The sequence below is a fragment of the Euprymna scolopes genome, chromosome 19, assembly GCF_053919585.1.
Source record: "Euprymna scolopes isolate OS-2025 chromosome 19, ASM5391958v1, whole genome shotgun sequence".
Taxonomy (NCBI): domain Eukaryota; kingdom Metazoa; phylum Mollusca; class Cephalopoda; order Sepiida; family Sepiolidae; genus Euprymna; species Euprymna scolopes.
This window is the reverse complement of record NC_136500.1, coordinates 34,848,105-34,873,110: the sequence shown is the minus strand read 5'-3', so window position 1 is coordinate 34,873,110 and position 25,006 is coordinate 34,848,105. Positions and strand designations below refer to the sequence as shown.

Below are 25,006 nucleotides of genomic sequence, written 5' to 3'. Positions count from 1 at the left end.
ATAATGTTATAATTAAAAAGAGATATATAGAAACATGCATGAGTACAATATACATATCATACCAAAATGTCGAATCATTTATTTAGTTATTTAGACAATTAATTACGAACGAACCAAGAGTTACATTTTTATATATATAGATATATATACACACACGCATAATATTCAATAGAGAATTCGTTATGTAATAATAAATATGAAATCTGCATCAATTAAAATATATTTAAGTGTATTTTACAATTGGGGAACCCCCTACTAATGTTTAAATCTTAGTATAGTTATTTTTTTTCACTTTTAAACTTAAAGTTTGAATTAAGATAGTTAAAACGAAGAGATCCACCCAAAGATACATAACAATGAATCATATAATAGATATTATATTTATTTTTGTGTGCCTCATCATATAAGATTGTTATTAGATTTGAATAATTTTCACGCATTATCTTTTCTTTACATTCAACTAGTTATTCATACCTGGAAGTCTTGTTTTTTTTTTTTTGTTTTTTTTTTAATGTATTGTAACTTAAATTTAATTATTACAATATGGTATTAATTATAAGTATAAATCTACAACTAATTTAGTTAAGGTAATGTTTTAATTTATATTTATAAAATTAATGGATGCAAACAGTTTCCAAGAGTTTCAATCTTTTGATACATGAGTATTTGTTTAGCCAAAAATAATATAAAGGCTTTCAAAATTATTTTCAAATTTTAAAAAGTCAAAAAAATAATTCATTTTTTAACTATTAACAAAAGAATAAAATGGAAAGACATTGATTTCAGAATCACTGTAAAGTTGTCTTACATAGAAAATTTAACTTTTTAAATGGGATTTAGCAAATTTTGTTTTATTTTAGGTGATAGCAAATTTTTTTTTCAATAAAAAATTTTTTTTAGGCAGCATTCACCCTGATTGGTGAAGTTGGCTCTTTCTAATGAATTCACCACATCTCGCATGAAAGCTAACCAAGCTCGGCGATCCATCGCCAACGCTGACACTATCAACAGCCAATCACAGTTCCAATGGCGAATACCATAGATTGCCGCACCCAGAATTGGTTCAGTATCTTGCCTAACTGTTCTAAGCTATGTTTTAAGCTGGCAGCCACATCACATCTACCAGTTCTCACGAGGAACCGGATTGATGACTTCTCTAATGAAATCTTGTTGACAGTGGAAGATGTGACCAGCCCAGCAAAGGCATCTTGTGAAAAGAACCTGCCGGAGGATGGTGACATGGTGCCACATTTGGACCACTGCATTTGGCAAGAGGTTTTGCCAAGGCACATGAGGATGTGAGACGGACAGAAATGATTAAAAACCTTCAGTCTGCAAAAATTAGCAGCTCTCAGGCCAGAAGTCAAAACCGTAGAGGAGAATGGTGCAGACGAGTGCTTGGTAGACTGACCTTTGTGGCTAGCTTGATTTCCTGTTTGAACCACAAATGGGAAAGAAGGTGACAGAAGACAAGGTGGGTGCTAGCAATGCGCCTATTAATATCTGCATTCCCTTCTCCAGTCGGGGTGATGACTGAACCTAAGTACTTTAAGCAATTCATCTCTTAAGAACAAGTATTGAATTAAAAAAATAAAGTGCTAGCAAAAAGGTAAAAAAAAAAAATTTTTTAATATTTAATTTTTCTCTCCAACTGGAATGAAACCGACAATCATGGTTTTTATTTGAAAACAAAATTGATGCAAAATAAGTGAAGCATGCATGGTCCCCTGTGAGTGCACAGTGAACAAGGCAAAAAAGTTCAGCATTTGCCCCCCCCCCTTAGCCCCAAAAGTCCCCAGGGGACGTCAAATCAAAGTGAAAATGAACAAACGGTGAAGTTTTAGGCCTTAACATATGTAAATTTTTAGTTATGCAGCATGCAAAAAAAGAAATGACCAAGTCCATCATTTGCCTCCCCCCAAGGCCTTAACATATTTAAACTTGAGTTCAGCACCATGCAAAACTGCTAAATAGACATACACAGAAAATTTTGGATGAATATAGTAAAATAGTTCCACGGGCACACTCAAGAGTTATCGTGAAGTATAGACAAACAAAATTATATAGAAATTAGTTACAACTTTTCAGAAAGTTTTATAAAAATCCAAGACATCAATTTTTTTTAATAAGCACAAAGTGTCAATTTTAGTCATTTTAACCTGAAAGGCACCCCTGTGAGGAGGGGGGGGGGGGGTAACCGGAGTTCTCTCGGAAAATCCATTCTGTTACTTTTTTTACTCATATCATGTTTAATGTTTGTGCAAAATTTCAAAAAATTCCAAGGCGTAGTTATTGAGAAAAATGCAGACGAACAAATGGACAAGGGTGAATTTACAGATCTACCCTCTTTTTGTCGGGGGGGGGGGGGGTTATAAAAAAAAATAAATAAAAAAATAAATAAATAAATAGACCCCTCCCCGTGTTTTTTTTTTTTTTTTAATTAAAAAGTATACTCCATGTCTGATTTATTATGAACTTTTAATAGGGAAACACTTAGATGAAAATGGTGATTTAAAAAAACCTTAAAGATTTGACCCATCGGATACAGCATGAGATAGGATAATGGTTTTGTTGCTGTTCAGTTTTAGGTCCACTTTCAGTGTAATGTTGTTGTTATATGTTGACACTCTGACCCAACACATTGCATGCATAGATAGTTGCAAAGGAACAAAAAAAAAATTCAACTCACTTTTTTTTCTAGTTTAAATAAAAGACATTTATTAATGGTACTTTCTAAACAACACGTAGCATCTTAATGAATTTATTTATTGCGGACTATTATTCTCATCTTTTTTAGATGAGAATAATAGTTCGCAATAAATAAATTATACTAATCTCAATAATGAATTCCAATTAAATAATATACATTGCATCTGGTTTTAAAAGTCTCTGACACGGCTTGCTAGTCCTCACATAGTATGGTGTGTTTTTTTCTCCACTTTTCTTTTCCTTCTCTTATTCCAATCTGACATCAACTTGCACACTGGCAAGGTCATTTGCATATGTGTCATACAGTTGCTGCTTTTGCTGTTGCTAAATACACATCAGCAGCTCTGTTACACGAGACTTTACTTTCTCTGAGAAGCAGTTTATTGTAAATCGCCTGAGTTGCCCCTACTGGAGAATGAAAATGGGACGGCTCAATCTTTTTATGCAAGTAAAAGTATGCTTATCTGAGCGCGTTGGCTTCTCAAGACAATATTTGACCTTGTACCTAATCAAGCAGGAGATAAATAATATATAAAATAAATAAAACATCAAATTATACAAGCAAATATTTGGAATAAAAGAAATAGATGAAAAAGGAAGTTAAATTACTTACAAGTGTTCCACCCGTTTGGTAACTATCATCTGACGTTGATGGAGAACTTGTACCACACAATTGCATGGAGAACATGTTTGGTATTCCAGTGTCTTGTACTACTGTATCAAAATAGGGCTGTACAGAACTGTCTGGCTGTAAAAAGAAGAGAGGCAAAATAGAAAAGTAATATGGTTAAGCTTAAACATGGAAAAGTAAAGGACAAGTTGTTAAAACTGGAAAAGATAAGGACAAGATATTCTAGTAAAAAATATAAATTTAAAACTTAACATATTGCAGTATTATAAGAATTGATTATATGTTATAAACAGAATTTAAAAAATTCTTAATGCTGCAATATTTTAAGTTATAAACTGATTATATTTTTTACGAGCCATATTTGAATGCTGGTTTGATTTTTTTTTGAAAAACTATTTCCCTACAAAATTATTGTCAATTTTTGGTCTACAGACTCGAAATTTGACATAAGGGGTATTGAGATTTGGAAAAGTCTTATTCATCAGTTTTCGCCCAGAAGTTTGGCTGTTAAGGGGTCAAAGTTCAACAATTTGACCTTTGAAAACTATAACAAACTCCTCCATCAATTTTGGGTCTAAACAGTTGAAATTTTGCATAAAAAGGTATTCAGAGATAGAGCAAGCTTTTTAATCGGTTTGGGTCGAAAATTTGAGCTGTCCAAGAGGTCAAAGTTCAAAAGAATTGACCTTTGCGTTCTCTAGCAAACTACTCAGCCAATTTTTAGTCTAAACATTTGAAATTTTACATAACGGGTATTCAGACATGCAGCAAGCATTTTAATAAGTTTTGGGGCAAAAATTTGGCTGCCAAAAGGTCAAAGTTGAAAGAGTTGACCTTTACAGATTCTACCAAACTCCTCTGCCAATTTTGGGTCTAAACACTTGAAATTTTAGATGTAAGTAACTTGGACATGGGTCAAACATTTTTTTTTTTGAAACCAAAATAATAAATGTTAAGGTATCAAAATTGGTGTCAAAGTTAAAATTTACCTTTGCGGTCTCTACTAAAATTACTCATCCAATTTTTGGTCTAAACATTGAAATTTTACATGAAGTGTATTCACACGTAGGGCAAGTTATGAACAGTACAAAGGACCCGAGCAAACCGGACAGAAATGCAAGTAGTAAATAAGCTTGGTGTTGAGAGTAATAGTAAATTAATAGCAAATTTTTGGGTTGGAGGTTAATAGTGAATTAATCTTATATCTATAAAAGTGAAATTGCTTGTGTGTATGTGTACATTTCCCTAGTAAACTACTCTGTCAATTTTTAATCTACAGACTCAATATTTGACATAAAGGGTATTGAGATTTGGGAAAATCTTTAAATCGGTTTTCAGCCAGAAATTTGGCTGTCAAGTGGTCAAAGTTCAACGATTTGACCTTTGAAAACTGTCAAACTACTCCGCCAATTTTGGGTCTAACCACTTTAAATTTTAGATGTAGGTAACCTGAACATGTAACATGAGTACAAATGAGTTTTAGATGTAGGTAACCTGAACCTGTAACATGAGTACAAATTTTTTATTATATATATATATATATATATATATATGCACATAAAGCTATAACCAGCACATAAGGCCCAAGCAAAGCTGGGCTGCACTGCTAGTAAAAGAATATAATAAAATGAAAAAAATAGAAAGGGATTGCAAAAGAGGATATAAGATCAGGGACAAAAATATCACAATTTCATACAGCATGCAAGGTAGAAAGAGTAGTCTCCCTTTGAAATGAAAAGTCATCACATATTTTTGAACGTTTACAAATTACTAATGTAGATGTAAAATGTTTTTGACTCCTAATGGGGATATGAGACGAATGGATTTGCCAATCATTTTTATAACCAACGGCTGTGCTAAACAACCAATGAAAACGTCCCAAAATTATTATAAAAATTGTTGAATTTTGGATTCAATCAGTTTGCCGTTCACTACGTCGCGGACCGCATTTAATTCTTGGCCACCATCTTGGTTACTGATCTGAACTACGCCGCCATCTTGGTTACTAATCTGAACTATGCCGCCATCTTTGTTCAACACAATGTTTCAAAACTTAACAGGTTATGCGCCCAGCATATAATGTAGATTTGTTGTCAATGTTTTTTTTTTTAATAATAATACAGTTAACTTAGCATCTCCACCTTGGAGGTCTTTTTCTTAGAAAATCGGCCTTATTTTTATTTGGACGTAAACAAATATTTTTTTAATTTTTTTTAAAACAGTAATCATGTTTCGGGCTCTACCCCTCTTCAGTGTAGCCTGACTATTGAAGAGTGGTAGGGTCCCAAAACATGCATGTCCATAGATTACGGTTTTAAAAAAATAAATAAAAATATTTGTTTACATCCAAATAAAAATGAGGGTAATTTTCTAAGAAAAAGATCTCCAAGAAGACACTAAATTAACCGTATTATCATTTAAAAAAAAGAAATCTACATAATATATAAGCGATAAAAAACAAACAATAAAATTGTCTATGGTTTCATAGCATAATAGATTAGACATCAGACTGTAATATATAAGGTCTGTATTCCTAGTAACAGTCAAGCTACGCTGAAGAGTGGTAGGGCCCCGAAACACGTGTGTCCGTAGATGACCGTTTTAAAAATATAACACACACACTAGATGGACACTTGCCATTGCCCGGTCGTACAATATGCTTAAACATGATATTTTAATTTATCCAGATTGTATATGTATTATTATAGAATCAATCCTCTATTGAATATTACAAGGAATAATTTGCCTGGTGGACAAATTCGCAAAAAAAAGATTAAAAAATAATAATAATAATAATAATAATATCGTTCATCAAATTCCATCTTACAGTATCACATCAGCTGATATTTGGGCTTGACGATGAATACCCTGGAAAAGTCACTTCTGATTAATGTTTAGTTTTAAAATATGCAAACGATGATTTGCAGCGATTTTAATTGGTACTTCATCTTTTATCATAAACTGAATTTATTAATAAGAAAAAAATTAAAATAAAATAGTAAAGTACACCCAGACTTGACTGTCATTGAATACTCTACCATTGAGCTATATCTCCAGATGACAATAACTGGGTTTTTTTTTTAGAAGAAATGATTTGCTGAGAATTATCTCCCTTGGGCCGTGTAACGTAAAATACTCCCGTTTAATCTTTAGAGAAGAGACTATTCTTAAGATCGGACTTTTTCGATTTTCAATACTCATCGGATGTTAGACCAAAAATGATTATGTGGTCCCACTGAAATGGATGAGTCTAATATGTTTGTAGATCGTTATGTCATCAATTGCAGTATTTTCCTATATTGATTTTACACAAAAGCATCTTTCTACTTTAAAAGTTTCTTTCCTCGAACAGCTAGACTTTGGAATTCCTTCCTGCTACCTGACATATGGATATGCAGAAGTTTAAATGTAACATAAACCAACATCTTGTTAATCTTTTCTAGGCATACTCCCAAATAGTAATCCCTTACATTCAAGTGGCGATATGCCTTGTTAGGGGTGAACGTGAGAAAAAAAAAAAAAAAAAAAAAAATTATCCCTTCCCCTAAAGGAAAATATATCTGAGATATTCCCCCCCCCCCCACATCCTAAAAAGACAAGGTAATTTTTGAAAGGACAGTCTTAGGACAGCAGAACTGATATGACATTAACTTGTTAAAAGATACAATACTCGCTTCACAATTAGGAAATTTTCAACTAAGAATGCAATCTTTGAACAAGTGAAGAAATAAGCTAACCAATGTAATGCCATCTTTGAATTATTTGGATTCTTCAGATTACTATATGATATAATGCTTGTGCAATGTGAATTTTAAAGACGTTTAAATCTGATGACCTCAGAAAAAGATTACATTTGAACAGTTATAGGGAGAAGTGTGCAGAAGAGCAGAGTTTGATGGTACGTCCATGTTGAAAGAATGGATAGAGTCATTGGATTAATATGTGTAGAACAGTTGAGGTAGAAGGGTCAGTTGGCAGGGGAAGACTAAGAAAAACATGGAAGGAAGTGATAAGGATGGACTTGAGAGAAAGGAGAATAAATAAAGACCTGACCAGAGATAGGTTGGTTTGGAAGTCAATCTTTTAAAGCTGACCAATGCATGTTAGCATTTAAATCGGATGTAAAACCAAAGATGATAATTATGTAGTCCTACTGAAATAGGATGAGTCTAATATGTTTGTAGATCGTTATGTCATCAAATACAGTATTTTCCTATGTTGATTTTACACAAAAGCATCTTCCAACATTCGTCAAATTTGTCTTTTATAAATACAAGGTGTTTATTCAGAAAATATTTCCTTAATATAGGTAAGATTTTTATAGGTTGGATGCTCTTCCTGATGCTTATCTAGTGATGAAGACTTTTATAGAAACACCATCTCTAGGTGATTGCATACTAGTGCATTGCCTGACCTTTGTTTTTTTAATTTGTTTATATAAGAATTTGAAGATGAAAACGATGAAGAAGACAAAGAAGATGCAGAAGACAAAGAAGACAAAGACGAAGACAACAAAGACAAAGACGACAAAGACAAAGACGACAACAAAGACAAAGAAGACAACACGATTAAACCCGATTCTCCAACTTACAACGTAGACCCCTACTACCATGTCTCCTTCTTCAACATAAGGGGTCTACATTCTAACCTTCCAGAGGTTGAAACCCAATTGCAGGAGACTAAACCAGACCTTTTATTTTCAAGCGAAACTGGCATTGGACAGGCTATTTCCCTAGAAGAGTTCGTAATTTAAGGATACTCTAACTTAACTTCTAAATCTGACCCCCAAGATCGCCATGGGCATAAAATATATGCCTATGTTAAAGATGGCTTTCCATGTGGTAGGGACATCTCCAGAGAAGATCCTAACTTACCCTATATATGCTTCCGGGTTGCACTTGCTCACACTACTGCATTTTATATTTACTCTATCGCCCCCACAACAGCATAACTGAGAAAATTGACCAAGTCCTATCTGTTTATCCTTCAGCTAACATTCACGTATGTGGAGACTTCAATGTTCACAATGTGGAACGGTTGACCCACTCAAACAAAACCGATGATGAGGGGAGGTTCTGTCATGATTTCTCCATTGCTTATGACCTCGCACAGATTGTTCACGAACCCACCCGTGTGCCCGACAATGATGGCCAGTATGCGAGTGTACTGGACCTTTTTCTCACAACTTGCTCTGAACTATGTTCAATTTCTGTTCTGTCTCCTCTTGGATCTTCCAACCACTCTGTTGTATCAATTAAGATAAAAATGAAATGTAATAAGTCCCCAGACGTACCTCTTCATCGTACAGTATATCGATACACTAATGCTGACTGGGATAGCTTCCATACATTTATATCGGATCTACCTCTGCGTTCCATGTTTAAAAAGGATGTGTCCTCTATAGTATCAGACCTGACGGAATATTTAATTGAAAGGTATATACCGTTTCATACCCTCGAAAAAGTTCCAGCAAAAAAATAACAGCCAGCCATGGTTCTCTCCAGAATGTGCTGCTGCCATTGCGCACAGAAATCACTTTTTCCACTGCTTCCAATGTAATAGATGTATGGAAACTAAAGCTGCTTTCAGGAATGCCAGCAACAATTGTAAGAAAGTAATAAAGAACGCAAGAGAGTTATATGCTCAGTCCATCAAGTCCAAAGTAGCTGAGCAGCGGCTTGGTTCCCACCAGTTTTGGCAAATAGCAAACAGAATCCTGAACAGAAGTGTGTGCTCTATCCCAACTATCATCAATGGACCTGAGGTAATCTCGTCAGCATCAGACAAAGCCAAACTATTTGCCAAGAACTTTGCAGCTAATTCTATCCTTTGCGACCAAGGCCGCCAACCCCCAATATTTCCTCCTGTATCAGAAAACACGCTATGTGATATACATATATCTGTACGTGATGTTGCCAAGCTAATCAAAAACCTTCATTCCAGTAAAGCAACCAGCCCTGACGGTATTCCAATTATAGTACTCAAAAAACTTCAACCAGAACTAGCGCCCATACTTACAAAACTGTTTAAACATTGTCTTAAGGAGAATAGCTTCCCATCACCCTGGAAAATCTCATCAGTATGCCCTGTATTTAAGAATTCAGGTGATCGCTCAGTCTCTGATGTATCGTTATTTTCATGGAAAGTGTTTGACTGAGCTTCAGTCTATGGTCCCCCCTCGCCAAACTTTCCCAAGAAACACTCGTCTATCTGAAAAAAACACTATCAATAATTCTCCCCACTTTTTATTTGTACCTAAACCTAAACGTAGATTCCATGAACAAAGCTTCTTTCTTAGAACTGCACGCCTGTGGAATTGTCTTCCGTTTTCCTGCTTTCCAGCTGACTATAATATGATTGTCTTCAAGTCTAACGTAAACAAGTTCTTGATGAGCCGTTCCATATAAGTAAACAAATTTATCGAATTTCCATTACTAATGATAAGTATATTGTCCAATTTCTACTGTACACTCTTTAACCCTTATCCTCGAATGGCATCTTGGCCTTGATTATGTGGTGATGCCTGTGTAAAAAAAAAAAAGACGACAAGAACAAAGACTACAAAGGAGACGACAAAGACAAAGGAGACGACAAAGATAAAGGAGACGACAAAGACAACAAAGAAAAAGATGAAGACAAAGAAAAAGATGAAGACAAAGAAAGAGATAAAGATAACGACGAAGACGAAGATGTGTAAGATGAAGATGTTGATGATGAAGACGAAGATCACAACGATAAAGAAGACGGTGAAGAAGGCAAAAATGTCAAAGATAAAGATGAAGACAAAAATAAAGACGAAGATGAAGACGAATATGATGACAAAAATGAAGAAGAAGATAAAGATGAAGTCGAAGATAAAGATGAAGACGGAGAAGACAAAATGAAAAAGACCAAGATGATGAAGATGAAGACAAAGATGATGATTAAGATGATGAAGATAAAGATAAAATGAAGATGATGCTGAAGATGATGATGATGCTTACATCAAACAAAGACAGTTTATGAGTTATGTAGGTAGATTATGAATTTTTAAATACTTACTCGTGCAATATCTGCATATGCAAGTCCCAGAATTCCCTGCCAATTCGAACCATTAATAAAGAAATTGCTGGATTCTGTGATACAAGCTAAGTCAGCACGGACAGTTATGTTGCCAGCATCAGTTAATGTGACAATATCTGAACCAAGAATTCCTTTCCACTTGCCTTGAGTGTACGGTACCTCAACAGTCGTACCTCGAGATTCGTAAGTGGAGGATCTGAAAGCAACAAATTCAGAAAAGAGAAACTTTAAAAAGAACCTAAAAGATCGGTTAAAGAAACTAAACTTTGTTAAGTGATTCATGTGGAATCAACAAGTTTTGAAATGCAGAAATAAAATAAGAATTTTTTTAAATATTAAAATAATTGAAAATTAAGAATGAAACACTTCTTTCTGATTATTTACGGGTAAAATAGTGTAATTTGCTAAGCATTTGTTAACAAAACTGAAAGAAAATTTTTTAATTATGTTTTAAAATTTTGGAACGGAAGACTGATAACTTGAATTATCGGAACAATAATAATGGATTTAGTTTGAAATTCTGTACAAGTTCCTCAGTTTCACACAAAGAGATGCACCTAAAGATTAGAGTTTACATCATCTGAAATGTGATTAATCCAAATGATATATGTCGAAATTTAGAAAAAAAAATGATTAATATTTTTTTCATCTTTTTACAATTTTTTTCAACGGATTATAGTCGAATAGACACTAAACTTTTATTTTTATTTTTTTTATTACATTTTCACCCCAAACAAGGCAAATTGCCACTTTGGTGTAAGGGGTTACTATCAGGGGAAACAACTACTGGGGTACTATGTAGGGATTTGGGCAGCAAGATGTCGGTTCACGTTACACTTGAACTTCTGCACGTCAGTACTGTTGGGGAAGCAGGGACCTGGAATGGAATTCCAGAGTCTAGCGGTTCTGGGGAAGAAACTATTGGAGGAAAAAGATCTTTTACATCTAGGGATCTCTACAGTGTTGGGGTGGGATTTAGCAGCCTGTCGGATTTGTCGAGAGTTCTCACGTTGTGGGGGCACAAGTGATTCCAGTTCGTCAGAGCATTCACCACTAAAATACTTGTAGAAAAGGCAGAGGGATGCAACATTTCGTCAATGAGACAGAGGCTGAAGCTTAGATGACAGTTCAGGGCCTATCAGGTTTGCGACTCTCTTTTGAACCTTGTCAAGGAACGAGAGACTAGTAGCAGATGCACCAGCCCAGATGTGACAGCAATACTCCATACATGGGCGAATGGTGGCCTTATAGAGGTACAGGATACTTTCGGGTGTTAGTAATTGTCTAGCATGCTAGAGAGAGCCCACCTTTCTTGCAGCGGCCCTGGCAATGCCTTCAATGTAATTGTTCCAACTCATGTTTCCTGTGAACGTTAGGCCAAGGAGTTTGAAAGATGTACTCTCAGATAAAGAGTCGTTGGCCATTGCTATAGGTGGTAGAGAGGGTTTCTTGTAATTATTGAATGAAACTAGTTTAGTTTTGGCAGCATTGAATGCGATCAACCACTTTTGTCCCCATTCCACCACAGATTGGAGGTCTTCCTCTAGTGTTTCTGCCATTTCTTTAGAAATGTGTTCATTCGTCTTCCTGTTGTGCCTGCCATAGAGTGTAGTATCATCAGCATATATACCCATCTCAGAGGCAATTTTGTCAGGGAGGTCATTTATGAATATCAGGAGCAATAGAGGTCCAACATAGAACCCTGGGGCACTCCCGCATTTATATCATATTGTTTAGATGTACGACCGTCGAGGACAACCTGGATTTTTCTCTTATCTAAGAAGGATTTAATTATGTTAAGTATTCTACCAGTGATACCGTATGATCTAATTTTCCTGAGGAGACCCTCATGCCATACCCTGTCAAAAGCCTTAGATATATCTAGAGCTACCGCTCTGCCCTCCCCCGCTTTGTCCAGTGAATTGTATATACGTTCAGAGATTACAGTTGGGATGCCTGCTGTGGAACGGGCTTGTCTAAATCCATATTGTTTGTCAGTCAGAAGTTTAGCATCTGTAACGTGATGGACTAAAGTATGGTTAATTAAGGTCTCAAATATTTTGGCAAAAAGTGGGAGGAGGCTAATGGGGCGATAATTTGATGGGTCAGTCCTTTCGCCAGAATTCTTGAATACTGGTACAACAGAAGCAGTTTTCCAACAGCCCGGAAAGCAAGCTTCATTAAGGCATTTGTTGTAGAGTTTGGAGAGAACTGGAGCTACTTCGGCTGAGCACTTTTTTTAATAGCACAGCTGGGATGAGATCGGGTCCACATGCTTTTGAAGTGTCAAGGTTTTTTATGATAGCATGCACCTGAGCAGGGGTGATTTTCAGATCATCTAGCATGGCATCTGTCTCCATAGGAAAGTCAGGTAGGGGATTGTTGGAAGGGTCCAGTGTGGAGTTTGAGGCAAACCGACTGGCAAGCATGTTATCCTTGTTGGTTGCTGAGGAGACAACCTCGTGATTGTTGGTTAGTGGGGGAATTGTCGATTGCCCATTTTGCCATCCAATTTGATTGCCATCCAATTATTAAAAAAAAAAAAATGCAAAAATCAACATTTAAATATTTGTAGGGGGTGCGTGCTCAGTCTCTAGTGAAGTTCCTACTTACTTGCCTCTCCACATGGGCAGAGTTAGACACAAGGTCGGTTTTTAATGTGAGGAAAATCCAACTTCCTAAAAAAGGGTAATCTGGATTGGAACAAAACTAATTATCTCAGTTATGAAGGATTTCTCCTCCACTGACAGAGGACAGACAAGGCGAAGTGTAGCATCAGAATACTACACTGTGATCTTGGCCTGAAGTCCAGATAGAGAATTAAAACTCATCTTAAACTGGAGAGTTTAAAGGAATAATGTATCACTCAGACAAGAAGTGTAATCTATATATCTATAAAAGTGAACGTGTCTGTCTGTCTGTCTGTGTACATTTCCCTACGCAATAACTCTGTCAATTTTTAGTCTATAGACTCGAAATTTGAAATACCGGGTACTGAGATTTGGGAAAATCGATGTGACGGGTGTCAGCCAGAAATTTGGCTGTTAAGGGGTCAAATTTCAACGATTTGACCTTTAAGAACTCTACCAAACTCCTCCGACAATTTTGGGTCTAGACACTTGAAATTTTAGATATAGGTTCCTTGAACCTGGATCTAACTTAATAATGTGATTTGAGCCCGAAACTATAAATTTTAAGGGGTCATAATAGGGGTCAAATTTTAAAAAATTAACCATTTTTTTTGTTTTTTTGCACAGCATACACCTCCAAACACCCGAGCAACGCCGGGCACCCCTGCTAGTTGAAAATAAAAACCAAAATTTAGAAACGAATTTTCAGCTTTAGCAAAAAGTGTTTTTTGATATTTAAATAAATGGGCAAAAAATACATATGTTTCCAAACATCACGTTTTTTTTTAGTGACGTCACTTGATTTAAATAAAATTTATTTTCGTCTGTTTGTCGTAATTCTTGCAAAGTTTCACACTCCTCATTTACATAAGTTTACATGTTTAAAAGTAATTTGATGTTCAAAATCTAAAGCATAACATTTTCAAAAGCTAACAATTATGAACCACTAACCGTAAATATGGGTGTCAAACGTTCTCTTGAAAAAAAAAAAAAAAACTCCTTTATCCTACCTCTAACCCTAGATATGAGTGGCAAGCCTCCTCCTCCTCCTCAAACCTTTAGCCCTAACAATACTGCTGTCCGAGTGGCAAGCTCCCCACCAAACAAAATTACTCAGTAAGCTACTTATATGCATCTAAAAAAAAAAAATAAATAAATAAAACAAAATAAAAAATAAAAATAAAATAAACAGATCCTTCCTTAAAGAAAAGTGCAAGATTTATCTCCCATAAAAATAAATTGGTCAACTGTCCTAAAACGCTAGAATGATCTCAAAATGGTGAATTATTTTACATTAAATTTATGTGAAACCAACCTCCACTCTAAATTCTAAAATTGGTTTTATTTTATTTCTATCCAGTCTTCAGGGTGTTCACACATAATTTCCCTTAGCTCTATCATTAACCCAAAATCAGAGTGGCAACCTGCCTACCCTCCTATAATTGCACAAAGACCCTCTTAAACCACACATAATCGTCTTTATAAAAAAAAAAAAAAAAAGTGCGTAGGATTTATCTCCTACAGAAAAAAAAATAGTTACTGTCCTAAAAACGATAGAATTGCTCAAAATCATTTTACATTAAATTCTAAAATAATATTTGTTTATATTTCATTAAAGTTTTTCAACGTGTTCACATGTAATTGCCTACAAAGAACGGAAAGTATTAATCTACAATAATACTAAAGGAATATTGCAATATATTCATTTTTAAACAGTCCTAGATTTCGATTTCAGTTATTTGTACATATAATGTATTACAATTCAGCTTTGAGTTGTTTAACTTTTTTTCTTCTAATGGATACATGGCATTTTTAAGGAATTGCAGCATATTTATGTGCATTTACTGCAGATTATTTGGAAATCATTAATTTCTGGAGATTTTCAGTCGCATATTCTAATTCCTAGTACAAAAATACACTTATATGGTATATTTTATTGCTTAATCTTTTGTTTTAACAAAGATATGACATTTTTACTGAAAAAGTAGTGTAAAAAAATGTGACAAAACGCATATGGTCTTAAATAGGGAAAAATATCCAAACGTATGAGGCACAAAAATAGTCATAACTTCCTTAATCTTAATTGGATTTAAAAAATGTAAAAAGATTCTTTCTTAGCCTATCAAGCTCTTGTATATATATATATATATATATATTGAAATATTGTAAGCCATTTCAATTTTTTCATGCGTATTGCTAATAAATTGTTAGGAGACTACAGAATATTTTACAGCAGTCTTAGAATCGGCTCCCAAGATTTGGCACCAAATTTTTAACAGATTCTTTGTTTTTTGCTGGAAATATTTTGTAGTTTCTCTCAATGGCTGTAAAAAATACACTCATCAATTTTATTTGAATTTGGATTGAGCTGATTTTTGGACACGATATGCAACTCTTTTCTTGCTAATTTCTTTTTTTTCATGTTAGCAAGACTTATAGTCTTAATAAGTAAATAAATACATAATGTTCAAAGAGCATAACAATAAATGTTGTATGAACTTACAACTTCCGGTGAAAATAAACTGTGATAAGATTGTTTGGAGCTGCAGCAATGGCGAAGTTACTGCTTCCAGTGTCAACAAGTACATTTAACTGGAAAAACAAAAAGATATTTTTTTTTTTGTAATTTAAAAAAAAAAAAAAAATGTGATCTGCTTTCATTCATAAATGCACATAAACTTGTAGATATGTAATGAAGCAGTTACTTTTAAATTATGTCATTACAGTTCAAACCTCTTGGACCCACACATTGTCTGGTACTGTCGCAAAAGAACAAACAAATAAAAAAAAAAAAAAAGAAATAAAAATCCAAAACAACGCATTTCATTTCCAAAGTTTTTTCACTCACGCATGTGAGTGTTTTAAAAGCCTCTGTCGCTGCCAGTGCTTTCTTGCCCTCGGCTTTTACTCGCCCATCTTGCCCAGTACTCAACTTGCTTCTCACCTTGAGCATGTGGTGTATTTTTTCTCCTTTTCTTGTTATACAAGCTCGCACCCACTTGCTAATTTGCATACGTGCTTTAAGTGCTGCTGCTGCTAATATCTTCACTAGTCAGCCATCATTCGGCTGCTACTGATTCTTTCACATGCACCCATACGCGCTCTGTTACAGATCAAAATATTTTTATTATCATCATTTTTAAATACTGGTTCCCCCCCCCCAAAAAAAAAAAAAAATTGCCACCATGAAATCATGAATACCATTCATATTCCTTTATTACAATCCAACCATATTTGGTAAAATTAAACTTCAGCTAATTTCAGGCTTTTTCACCAAGTTTTATTTGTGTTCAATGATGTGCAGGGGATGCTTTAGTAAACGTCTCCTCAGCAGTGGTGATCCTTAAAGCACTCCACCCTAACCAAGCCATAACTGCCCCAAATTTTTATTTGTGTGTGTTAGCTCAAAGATAAGGTCCCCAGACTATTCCTGAACTGAAAAGGGGCCATCTCAGCCCAAATCAGGACAGCACCAGAAAGAAGGCATGTATGCTGTGTTGATAATTTTGCATGATGTATATAGGTGTGCTTATAAATCTATATAGATAATTTTGCATGATGTATATAGGTGTGCTTATCGCTGAACAATGCCAAAATAAAAAGTCATGCACAGGCTGAAGTTTACTTGCATCAAACAAAGTTGAATTGCTGAAAGGATTGAATTTTATAAATGACTAGCAGGGTGGGATCGGGGCCTTTGCCAGGTCGTAAAATATGCTTAAATATATTTTAATTCATGTAGATTTTGTATTTATTACAGAGCCAATACATTGTTGAATATAATATTGTACCTAATATATAGTAGTGATATCAAAAATTAAAAAAAAAAAAAAAGACTTGGGTGCTAGAATCGAAACAAAAACATTTAGCGCCCCAGCTGCATCTCATATCGATGTAGCTATCAAGAGATAGGTAAGAAAGATTTAATATTAAACGACTTTAAGAAATGAATTAAATTTGGGCATGCACAGAAAGAAGTAAAAAAAAATATGTTGGCAAGTTGAAATGAACAGTTTGCATTTCAATTTGCCAACATATTTCTGTACACATTATTCATCCATCCAAACAAAGATTTTACTCGTTATAAACCAGATTTGGCAAATGAGTACTATTTCCTGTTAATTTCAGTGTTATATATGATCAATAGTTTAAGAGTTTATTGACTAAATATTTACACAGACAGACATACATACATATACTGCTTTATATATCTAGATTAGCAAATACATGCTCCCTCTAGTCGTATATGTTTTGCTAACGTGAGAAGATAATATAAGAATGAACGAACATAAAGTATCTCTCAAAAGAATGGGTAATGACAGAGGATGATATGATAAACTAACCCCCCACCTCAAAGGAGGAGTTAATATCCAGAACGATGTTATCATGACAACCACCAAAAAGAAGTTAATCCTGGAAGGATGACATCATGAGTAATGAACACACACTATTATACCTTCTTCACCTCCCTGCCCCCAAAAAAGAGGATGCAATGTCTAGGTGGAATGTATCACGACAAATAAAAAGATACTACACTAACCCTCAAACGAGGAGGTAAAGCTTGGAAGGATTCAACCATCCAAAGAAAAGGAGATGGTAATCTCTGGGAGGATAGTATGATAAACAAACATGCCACACTGTCCTCCTCCTAAGGAGGAGATAATACTTGGTTAGATGGGATCATAACAGCATACATACTACACTACACCCTCCAAAAAAAAAAGAGGTAAAAACTGGAAGGATCCTCTATAAAAGGAGAAGATAATGCCTGTGAATATAGTATCATAACAGAAAAGATACTTAACCCATCTCTAAAAGAGGAGATGGTAGTCCCTGGGAAAATGGTCTCATGTCAGCAGAAAATATACTACAACTGAGCTCCAACCCCTGTCCCATCGTCACAATGTTGCATCACTGTGCCTGTTTTACAAGTATTTTAATGGAATGTACTCTGATGAACTAGTTGCACTTGTACTCCCTCGATGTACATATCCTTGACAAACTCACTTAACAAAATTTCATCCCTTCACTGTTGAGATCCCTAAATGCCAAAAATCTTTCTACTTTAAAAGTTTCTTTCCTCGAACAGCTAGACTTTGGAATTCCTTCCTGCTACCTGACATACGGATATGCAGAAGTTTAAATGTAACATAAACCAACATCTTGTTAATCTTTTCTAGGCATACTCCCAAATAGTAATCCCTTACGTTCAAGTGGCGATATGCCTTGTTAGGGGTGAACGTGAGAAAAAAAAAAAAAAAAAAAAAAAAAAATTATCCCTTCCCCTAAAGGAAAATATATCTGAGATATTCCCCCCCCCCACATCCTAAAAAGACAAGGTAATTTTTGAAAGGACAGTCTTAGGACAGCAGAACTGATATGACATTAACTTGTTAAAAGATACAATACTCGCTTCACAATTAGGAAATTTTCAACTAAGAATGCAATCTTTGAACAAGTGAAGAAAAAAGCTAACAAATGTAATGCCATCTTTGAATTATTTGGATTCTTCAGATTACTATATGATATAATGCTTGTGCAATGTGAATTTTAAAGACGTTTAAATCTGATGACCTCAGAAAAAGATTACATTTGAACAGTTATAGGGAGAAGTGTGCAGAAGAGCAGAGTTTGATGGTACGTCCATGTTGAAAGAATGGATAGAGTCATTGGATTAATATGTGTAGAACAGTTGAGGTAGAAGGGTCAGTTGCCAGGGGAAGACTAAGAAAAACATGGAAGGAAGTGATAAGGATGGACTTGAGAGAAAGGAGAATAAATAAAGACCTGACCAGAGATAGGTTGGTTTGGAAGTCAATCTTTTAAAGCTGACCAATGCATGTTAGCATTTAAATCGGATGTAAAACCAAAGATGATAATTATGTAGTCCTACTGAAATAGGATGAGTCTAATATGTTTGTAGATCGTTATGTCATCAAATACAGTATTTTCCTATATTGATTTTACACAAAAGCATCTTCCAACATTCGTCAAATTTGTCTTTTATAAATACAAGGTGTTTATTCAGAAAATATTTCCTTAATATAGGTAAGATTTTTATAGGTTGGATGCTCTTCCTGATGCTTATCTAGTGATGAAGACTTTTATAGAAACATCATCTCTAGGTGATTGCCTACTAGTGCATTGCCTGACCTTTGTTCTTTGTTTTGATTTGTTTATCTATAAGAAAATTAGACTTATTTCGAGTCTTCTAAAGAAAACTATAATCATCTTGAGTGTCATTTTCACAACCTTTTGGTTGTTGTAACCTCCGACCTTCTTCTTGTCAAACTTTAGAATCTGTCCAAAATTTTGAACGGAACCTTTTTATTTAATTTACAGGGATAGTATGCTCCTGTTCCATCAGCCATGACTAGGTAAAAGTCTTAATTCGTAATTGTATTAATGTCGCCAGCACTGAGGATTGAACCTTCAACCTCTAGAAGACTAACTGAATTTTACCAAATACTTTACAGGTTAGTTGTAAGTTAGACTGACAGTAGAACCCAAAATTTGAAATGTGTGGCTAATCCGGTGAATTAGAATAAATAAAAATATGATTTTACAGAATATTTAGATGGGAGTAAGACTCAAAGGATATGGAAGAAACTTTTCACTTCAAAAGTTGAAGCATGAAATGAAGACATTTTCAAAAACGTCTTGAAACGACAAATTCTACTCTTTTGGTAGAGCAAGACAATACACGGACGACTTTAGCTGAAGTACACCTCAGCTATTTTGTCTTATGAATTGTAGCAGAACTGAACAACATTCTGTTGGTTCTACAGAGTTAACAAAATAGGATGTGCACAAGAACCATCGTCATTCGAACCCAGAATCCTTCCAGTACGAAGAAAAGAGTTTTTTTTTTTTTTACATGGTAATCACCACTTATCAAGACCCGGAAGCGACTCAGGGATAAGATGTGCAAATTATGGTACTGTCGAGATTAAAAGTCTGCATATAAGGACGTTTTTTTTTTTTTTTTTGCGAGAGCGGCAGGACGTAATTGTGATTTTGTGAAGAAGAAGAAGAAAAGAGTCTAAGGGAAGAGAAGATTGCTTTGCTCAATCTGAGTTATTTTTTTGTACGCGTCAGTGAGAAGGAAATAAACGATGGATTTTTTTTTTTTTTTTTGTGCACAAAACTGTATTCGCCAATTTAAAACATTAATTTCAACTTTTCATGAATTTACGTTGAATTTCGGAAATCTCGTATTTGTACAAACACATATACATACCATTCGTACTTAATTAATGCTACCAATTTTTAAAACAAAACTAAACATGAAGAATTTTGTGTTAGATATAGGTACTTTAATAGCATCGCGCCTGGAAGGGTCACTAAGAAAGATGGAGACATGGAAATGGGTTAAAACACGGTGTTTGTATCGATGAACAAAATATACAATGAACGATAGTCAGTGCTTAATGTAAATATAACGTACTGCAAAGTACAGACCCCCCCCCCTTCCCCGTTAGTACCTCTCAGAATATTTATACAATTTGAAAGTTCATATGCTGGTCTTTCTCTACTCTACTGGAAGGTACTCGACCGAGTTTCAATCTCTGTTTTTCCTTGCAAGACATTCACAGGAAGAATTCGCCTAACTTCCACAACGGAAAAAAGGACACTGTTCACTTTCCATGTACTTAGTCAAGCAGAATTTTTATGGATAGAGCTTATTTGCCAGAGATTCCCACTTGTAGAACACATTACTGTAAGACTGCTTCTCTTTTGTTATTGCTATGGAAGGCGCTGACTGAACTTTAATCTCTGGTTCCTCTTTGTAAAATATTCACAGCAAGAACTTGTTTAACTACCGCATAAAAGAACTTGCCTTTCTTCCTTCATGCACTTATTCTTGAAGAGAGAGAAAGTGTGTGTGTGTGTGTGTGTGTGTGGTTATTGTCTAAGGGATATTTGTTATCTTAATGGACCAAAAACATGAGATTAAAAAAAAAAATAAAAAAATTTATTTATTTTTTTTATTTTATTTATTTTTTTTACAAATCACTTCTATATTATATTTCTCTTTGTCTGTCCATTCTACTTTTTCTCTGAAACTACTGGGCCGATCTGGTTGAAATTTTGTACGGAAATTTGTTATGATAAAATGCAGTGAACTAAGTGTTATGGTATCAATTTGATGCATAGTTAGGGGATTAGCATTTAATGCTAAAGTTAGCACTGATTTAACCATATTCAACCATCAATTTGGCAGAAAGCACTCATTTTGAGTCAATGGGCTATAACTTTTGCTCGTTTTTAACGGACAAAAATTCTAGTAAATATTTATTGTGCTAGATATTCCGGTGGACAAATTTTATAATCTTAAACACTTGTATAAGATCGAGTTGTAGATTCATCAGTTTTGTGAACATATTTTATAAACAAATAGTCTGTACAGGATAGTTTCCATTTGACCTATAGATGTGCCCCCCGCCTCCCCCGCAGGCACTATCTTTTCAAGCCAGAGTGGATTCGGAAAATGATGGTAACTCTTCAAAGCTCCTAAATTGGAGCATTTTAACTAGATGTATGTTAAGGTAATACCAATGAGTAATAAAGTATTTGTCTATTCCCTTGTGTAGCTGAGGCATTTCTTTATCAAGTCCTCTCATAGGATGTTTATATTCATAAAATGCTTTAGAAAACTAACATGACCTTGAAAACATGTGGTTATGCAATAAAAAAGAAAAAGAAAAAAAATCAATATTTCTATACTGTTAAAATATTTCACAGGAAATAACCTTTAAATGTACGAAACGAGATTTAACTATACAGTTGTTATTTTTCCTCAGCTATCGTAAAACCCACATGTTAAATGCACAGATATTTTCTCAAGCATAAAAATACATTTGTGGGGGGACGATTTATAGATTTTAGTTTTACTGAAAGTTTAAAATCAATAAATATTTTTTATTTTATTATTACTACCATCAACGGAAGATTTTGTTTAAAAAATAAATAAAATAAAATAAAATAAAATAAAAAATGCAATTAAAAGAATCGTTTTTGGCATCGGAAAATAGGCACACATTTTTCTAAATCCGATTCCAATACCCTGAAAAGTTCTGATTTTTCCGATTAATCATCTCAACACTAGTTCTTATCCCAACAAAAACTTAAATTTTTATGGTGCTATGCGGAAAGTGACTTGTTACTTTTAATACCCTTGAAACCAAGCTTCTCTCTTTTAACCAGCAACGCTCATATTCTTGTTTTGCTCCAGTTGAAATAACTAGCTTTCTTGTATTCATTCTTCATAGTTGTTTTCGCTGTTTCACCACGTTTTGGGCCAACTCATCCTCTGGCCTTCTTCAGGTAGTTAACCGTGACGAGATAGGAATGCTGAGTCTTAACTGCATGAAAGGCAGTAATTACTGAAGATGCAGTTACAAGACTCAGCATTCCTATCCTGCTGTGCTTAATCACCTGAAGAAGGCTAGAAGAAGAGGAGTTGGCCAAAACGTGGTTAATAACAACTATGAAGATGAACATAACGGTCTGCAAAAAAGAATGAATACCCAAATTATTCATCTCCAAGGATTCCAATAAAAATAATATAGAATAACTTTCTTCTCGAGGAAGCCCTATGTTTTGATAAACTCCTAAGACTAATTTTTTACCCAAACCTAAAATAGAAAAAACTTCTATGCAATCTTTTGTTAAGGTGGGTAGAAAAATGGTTGGATCATTCTACCATTTCAAAAATGGTCTGATTACAGATGAAATCTACTACCTACATAAGAGTCAGATATGTCTCAAGATGGAGTACTGCTGCAATATCTGGGGAGAGGGCACTCAGAGCACTCCCTCTTGCCTTGTGACAGAGTTCAAAATCAACTTCACAATCTAGTGGGAGGGAATCTATCCTGTTCACTACAGTCCCCTTTTTCCACAAAAGTGATATTGCTAGTCTTTCTCTACACTATCGTTATTTATATGGTAAGTACTCGACTAAGCTTCAATTCCTGGTTAAATATTCACCGACAGCTAGAACTTGTCTAACTACCACAATTGAAAAGAACTTTCCTTTTTTTTTTTCCATCATGTTTTTTCCAACATCAAAAGCAATTTCCATAGACACATTTTCTTTCCAAGAACTTATCTTTGAACCACGTTACCACAGGATTGCTACCCTATAGATTATAACAGTTTTCAAATCAAATATTCACAAATAATTGTCATAAAAAGGCTCATTCCATGGAAAGTGGTCCAAAATCAGAGAATTTTAAATCCAATATTTTCTAGCATTGTTATGTTTTTCTGAAACTAAACTACAAAAAAATAAAAAATTTCAATTCTGATCTTTTGTTTTGTCTGTGCTGAGGCTATAAACATCGGCTATTTATTGAAGTCAGAAAATGAAATAATTGCCTATTTTTCAGGCATTCATTTCTACTAATAACAGAATTATGTTTCATTATATTTTTCAGGATTGAGACATAAATAGATTTCAAGATAATTGAGGCCCTGAGTTTCTGTTAATCATTTTTACATTAAATTTTCATAAAGTTAGCCGTATGTCCATGTAACACACGTGACGCTTAATCAACTTTTTTTTTCTCATTCTTCAATAAAAGCTCGAGGAAAAAAATCCTTTCTGGTTATAAGCTAGTATATTACTGCAAACAAAATAATAGCAAAAAAAAAAAAAAAAAATTAGCTATTTTTTTCTTCTTGAAAGAACACTTTGAATTTGTGTGACGTCACGTGTGTTACATGCCAAATTATCACTTCAAAATCTTCAATAATCAATGGATTTAAACATAATAAATAACATACTCATACAATGCTATAAAAGATTTATTTATTGAAAAATTTTAGGTTGAAAATAATAACGCACATCCTGATTTCTTCCAATATCTACCATTGGTGGACTTGGTTTCCGATCATATTCTCGGACCAGTATATCAGCTCTTTCTGGCCAGTACCATTAGTCTTTTCTGGAATACATCATTACTGATACTTCTATATCAGTATCTATAATTGATAAAACTTCAACAGGAAATAAACTTTCTATTCAATTTTTTTGTTCTAATTAAACATTTAAAACAAAACAACTTTTCATTCAAATGTTAGATCATCATAAAGTTGAGGTTTTCAAGTTCAAAAATAAATCAAAATAGAAAATTAGTTCAAAAAGATATACAATAGCCAATATACATTTTCTTTTCATAATCACACACTTCTAATGTTTTCTAAATAATTAAAAATAAAAATTTAAAAATGTAATTCATTGCTGTAAACCACTTTGTAAACAGACATTGTTATGAATTTCCATGATGATAGTGTAGGTCTGCAGTCGCAAAAAGTACTTAATTCATTTCAAATTTTATAACAAAAGAAATAGTTTTCTTGTTGATAATTGCAGACAGCAGCATTTGGTAACCAGAACTATTCAATTTTGTTGAAATGAAATGTTTTATTTTAAATAGGTCCTTGTCTAAATGTTAAAAAATAAATCATCAAAGAAAAAATAACTAATTAAAATATTTCATTTTTCTTTTCATCACAAGTTAAAATATTCAGATGTGGAGAAAATAAATTTCTTTATCAATCGTATAGAAAACTAAGCTGGCTTTGTCGATTTTTTACACTAAGTCACCAACGTGGATTATTGGTGCTTGCTGCTGCTGGAAAAAAATGAACGCTGTCCGAAAATTTTTTACTCCAAACTTCTTATATATACGTGTGTGTGCGTTCAAAGAGTTAAAAAAAAAAAAGTACTTGATATATTTGTATGATACATGAAAAAAAAAGAAGGTTTTTAATTTTACACTAACCTGTGCAGGTTTGAAATATTTTCAATGAAAATTGTTTATGCTATAAAGCCTGAACTTTAAGGGACGATACGATCCAAATCAAATGACCAATTCACTTAGGACAAAAACTAAGATTAAGAAAATACTTTATTCTGATTGGTTATCAAATTTGAGTATTTTCCCACTTCACAGAACTTTGGAAA

The 25,006-nt window shown here is 34.1% G+C and overlaps 1 protein-coding gene across 2 annotated transcripts in view; it reads right to left on the bottom strand.

Annotated features, from left to right (window-relative positions):
- LOC145303511 (beta-secretase 1-like) overlaps positions 1–25,006 on the bottom strand; it is a 163,658-nt gene that overhangs the window by 32,316 nt on the left and 106,336 nt on the right. For both annotated transcript variants that reach the window (XM_080144945.1, XM_080144944.1), the window contains exons 3-5: positions 15,536–15,624; positions 10,382–10,598; positions 3,323–3,457 (exon numbers count right to left, since the gene is read on the bottom strand). In XM_080144945.1, the coding sequence (XP_080001071.1) occupies positions 3,323–3,457; positions 10,382–10,598; positions 15,536–15,624 (441 nt within the window). The remainder of the gene's footprint in view (positions 1–3,322; positions 3,458–10,381; positions 10,599–15,535; positions 15,625–25,006) is intronic.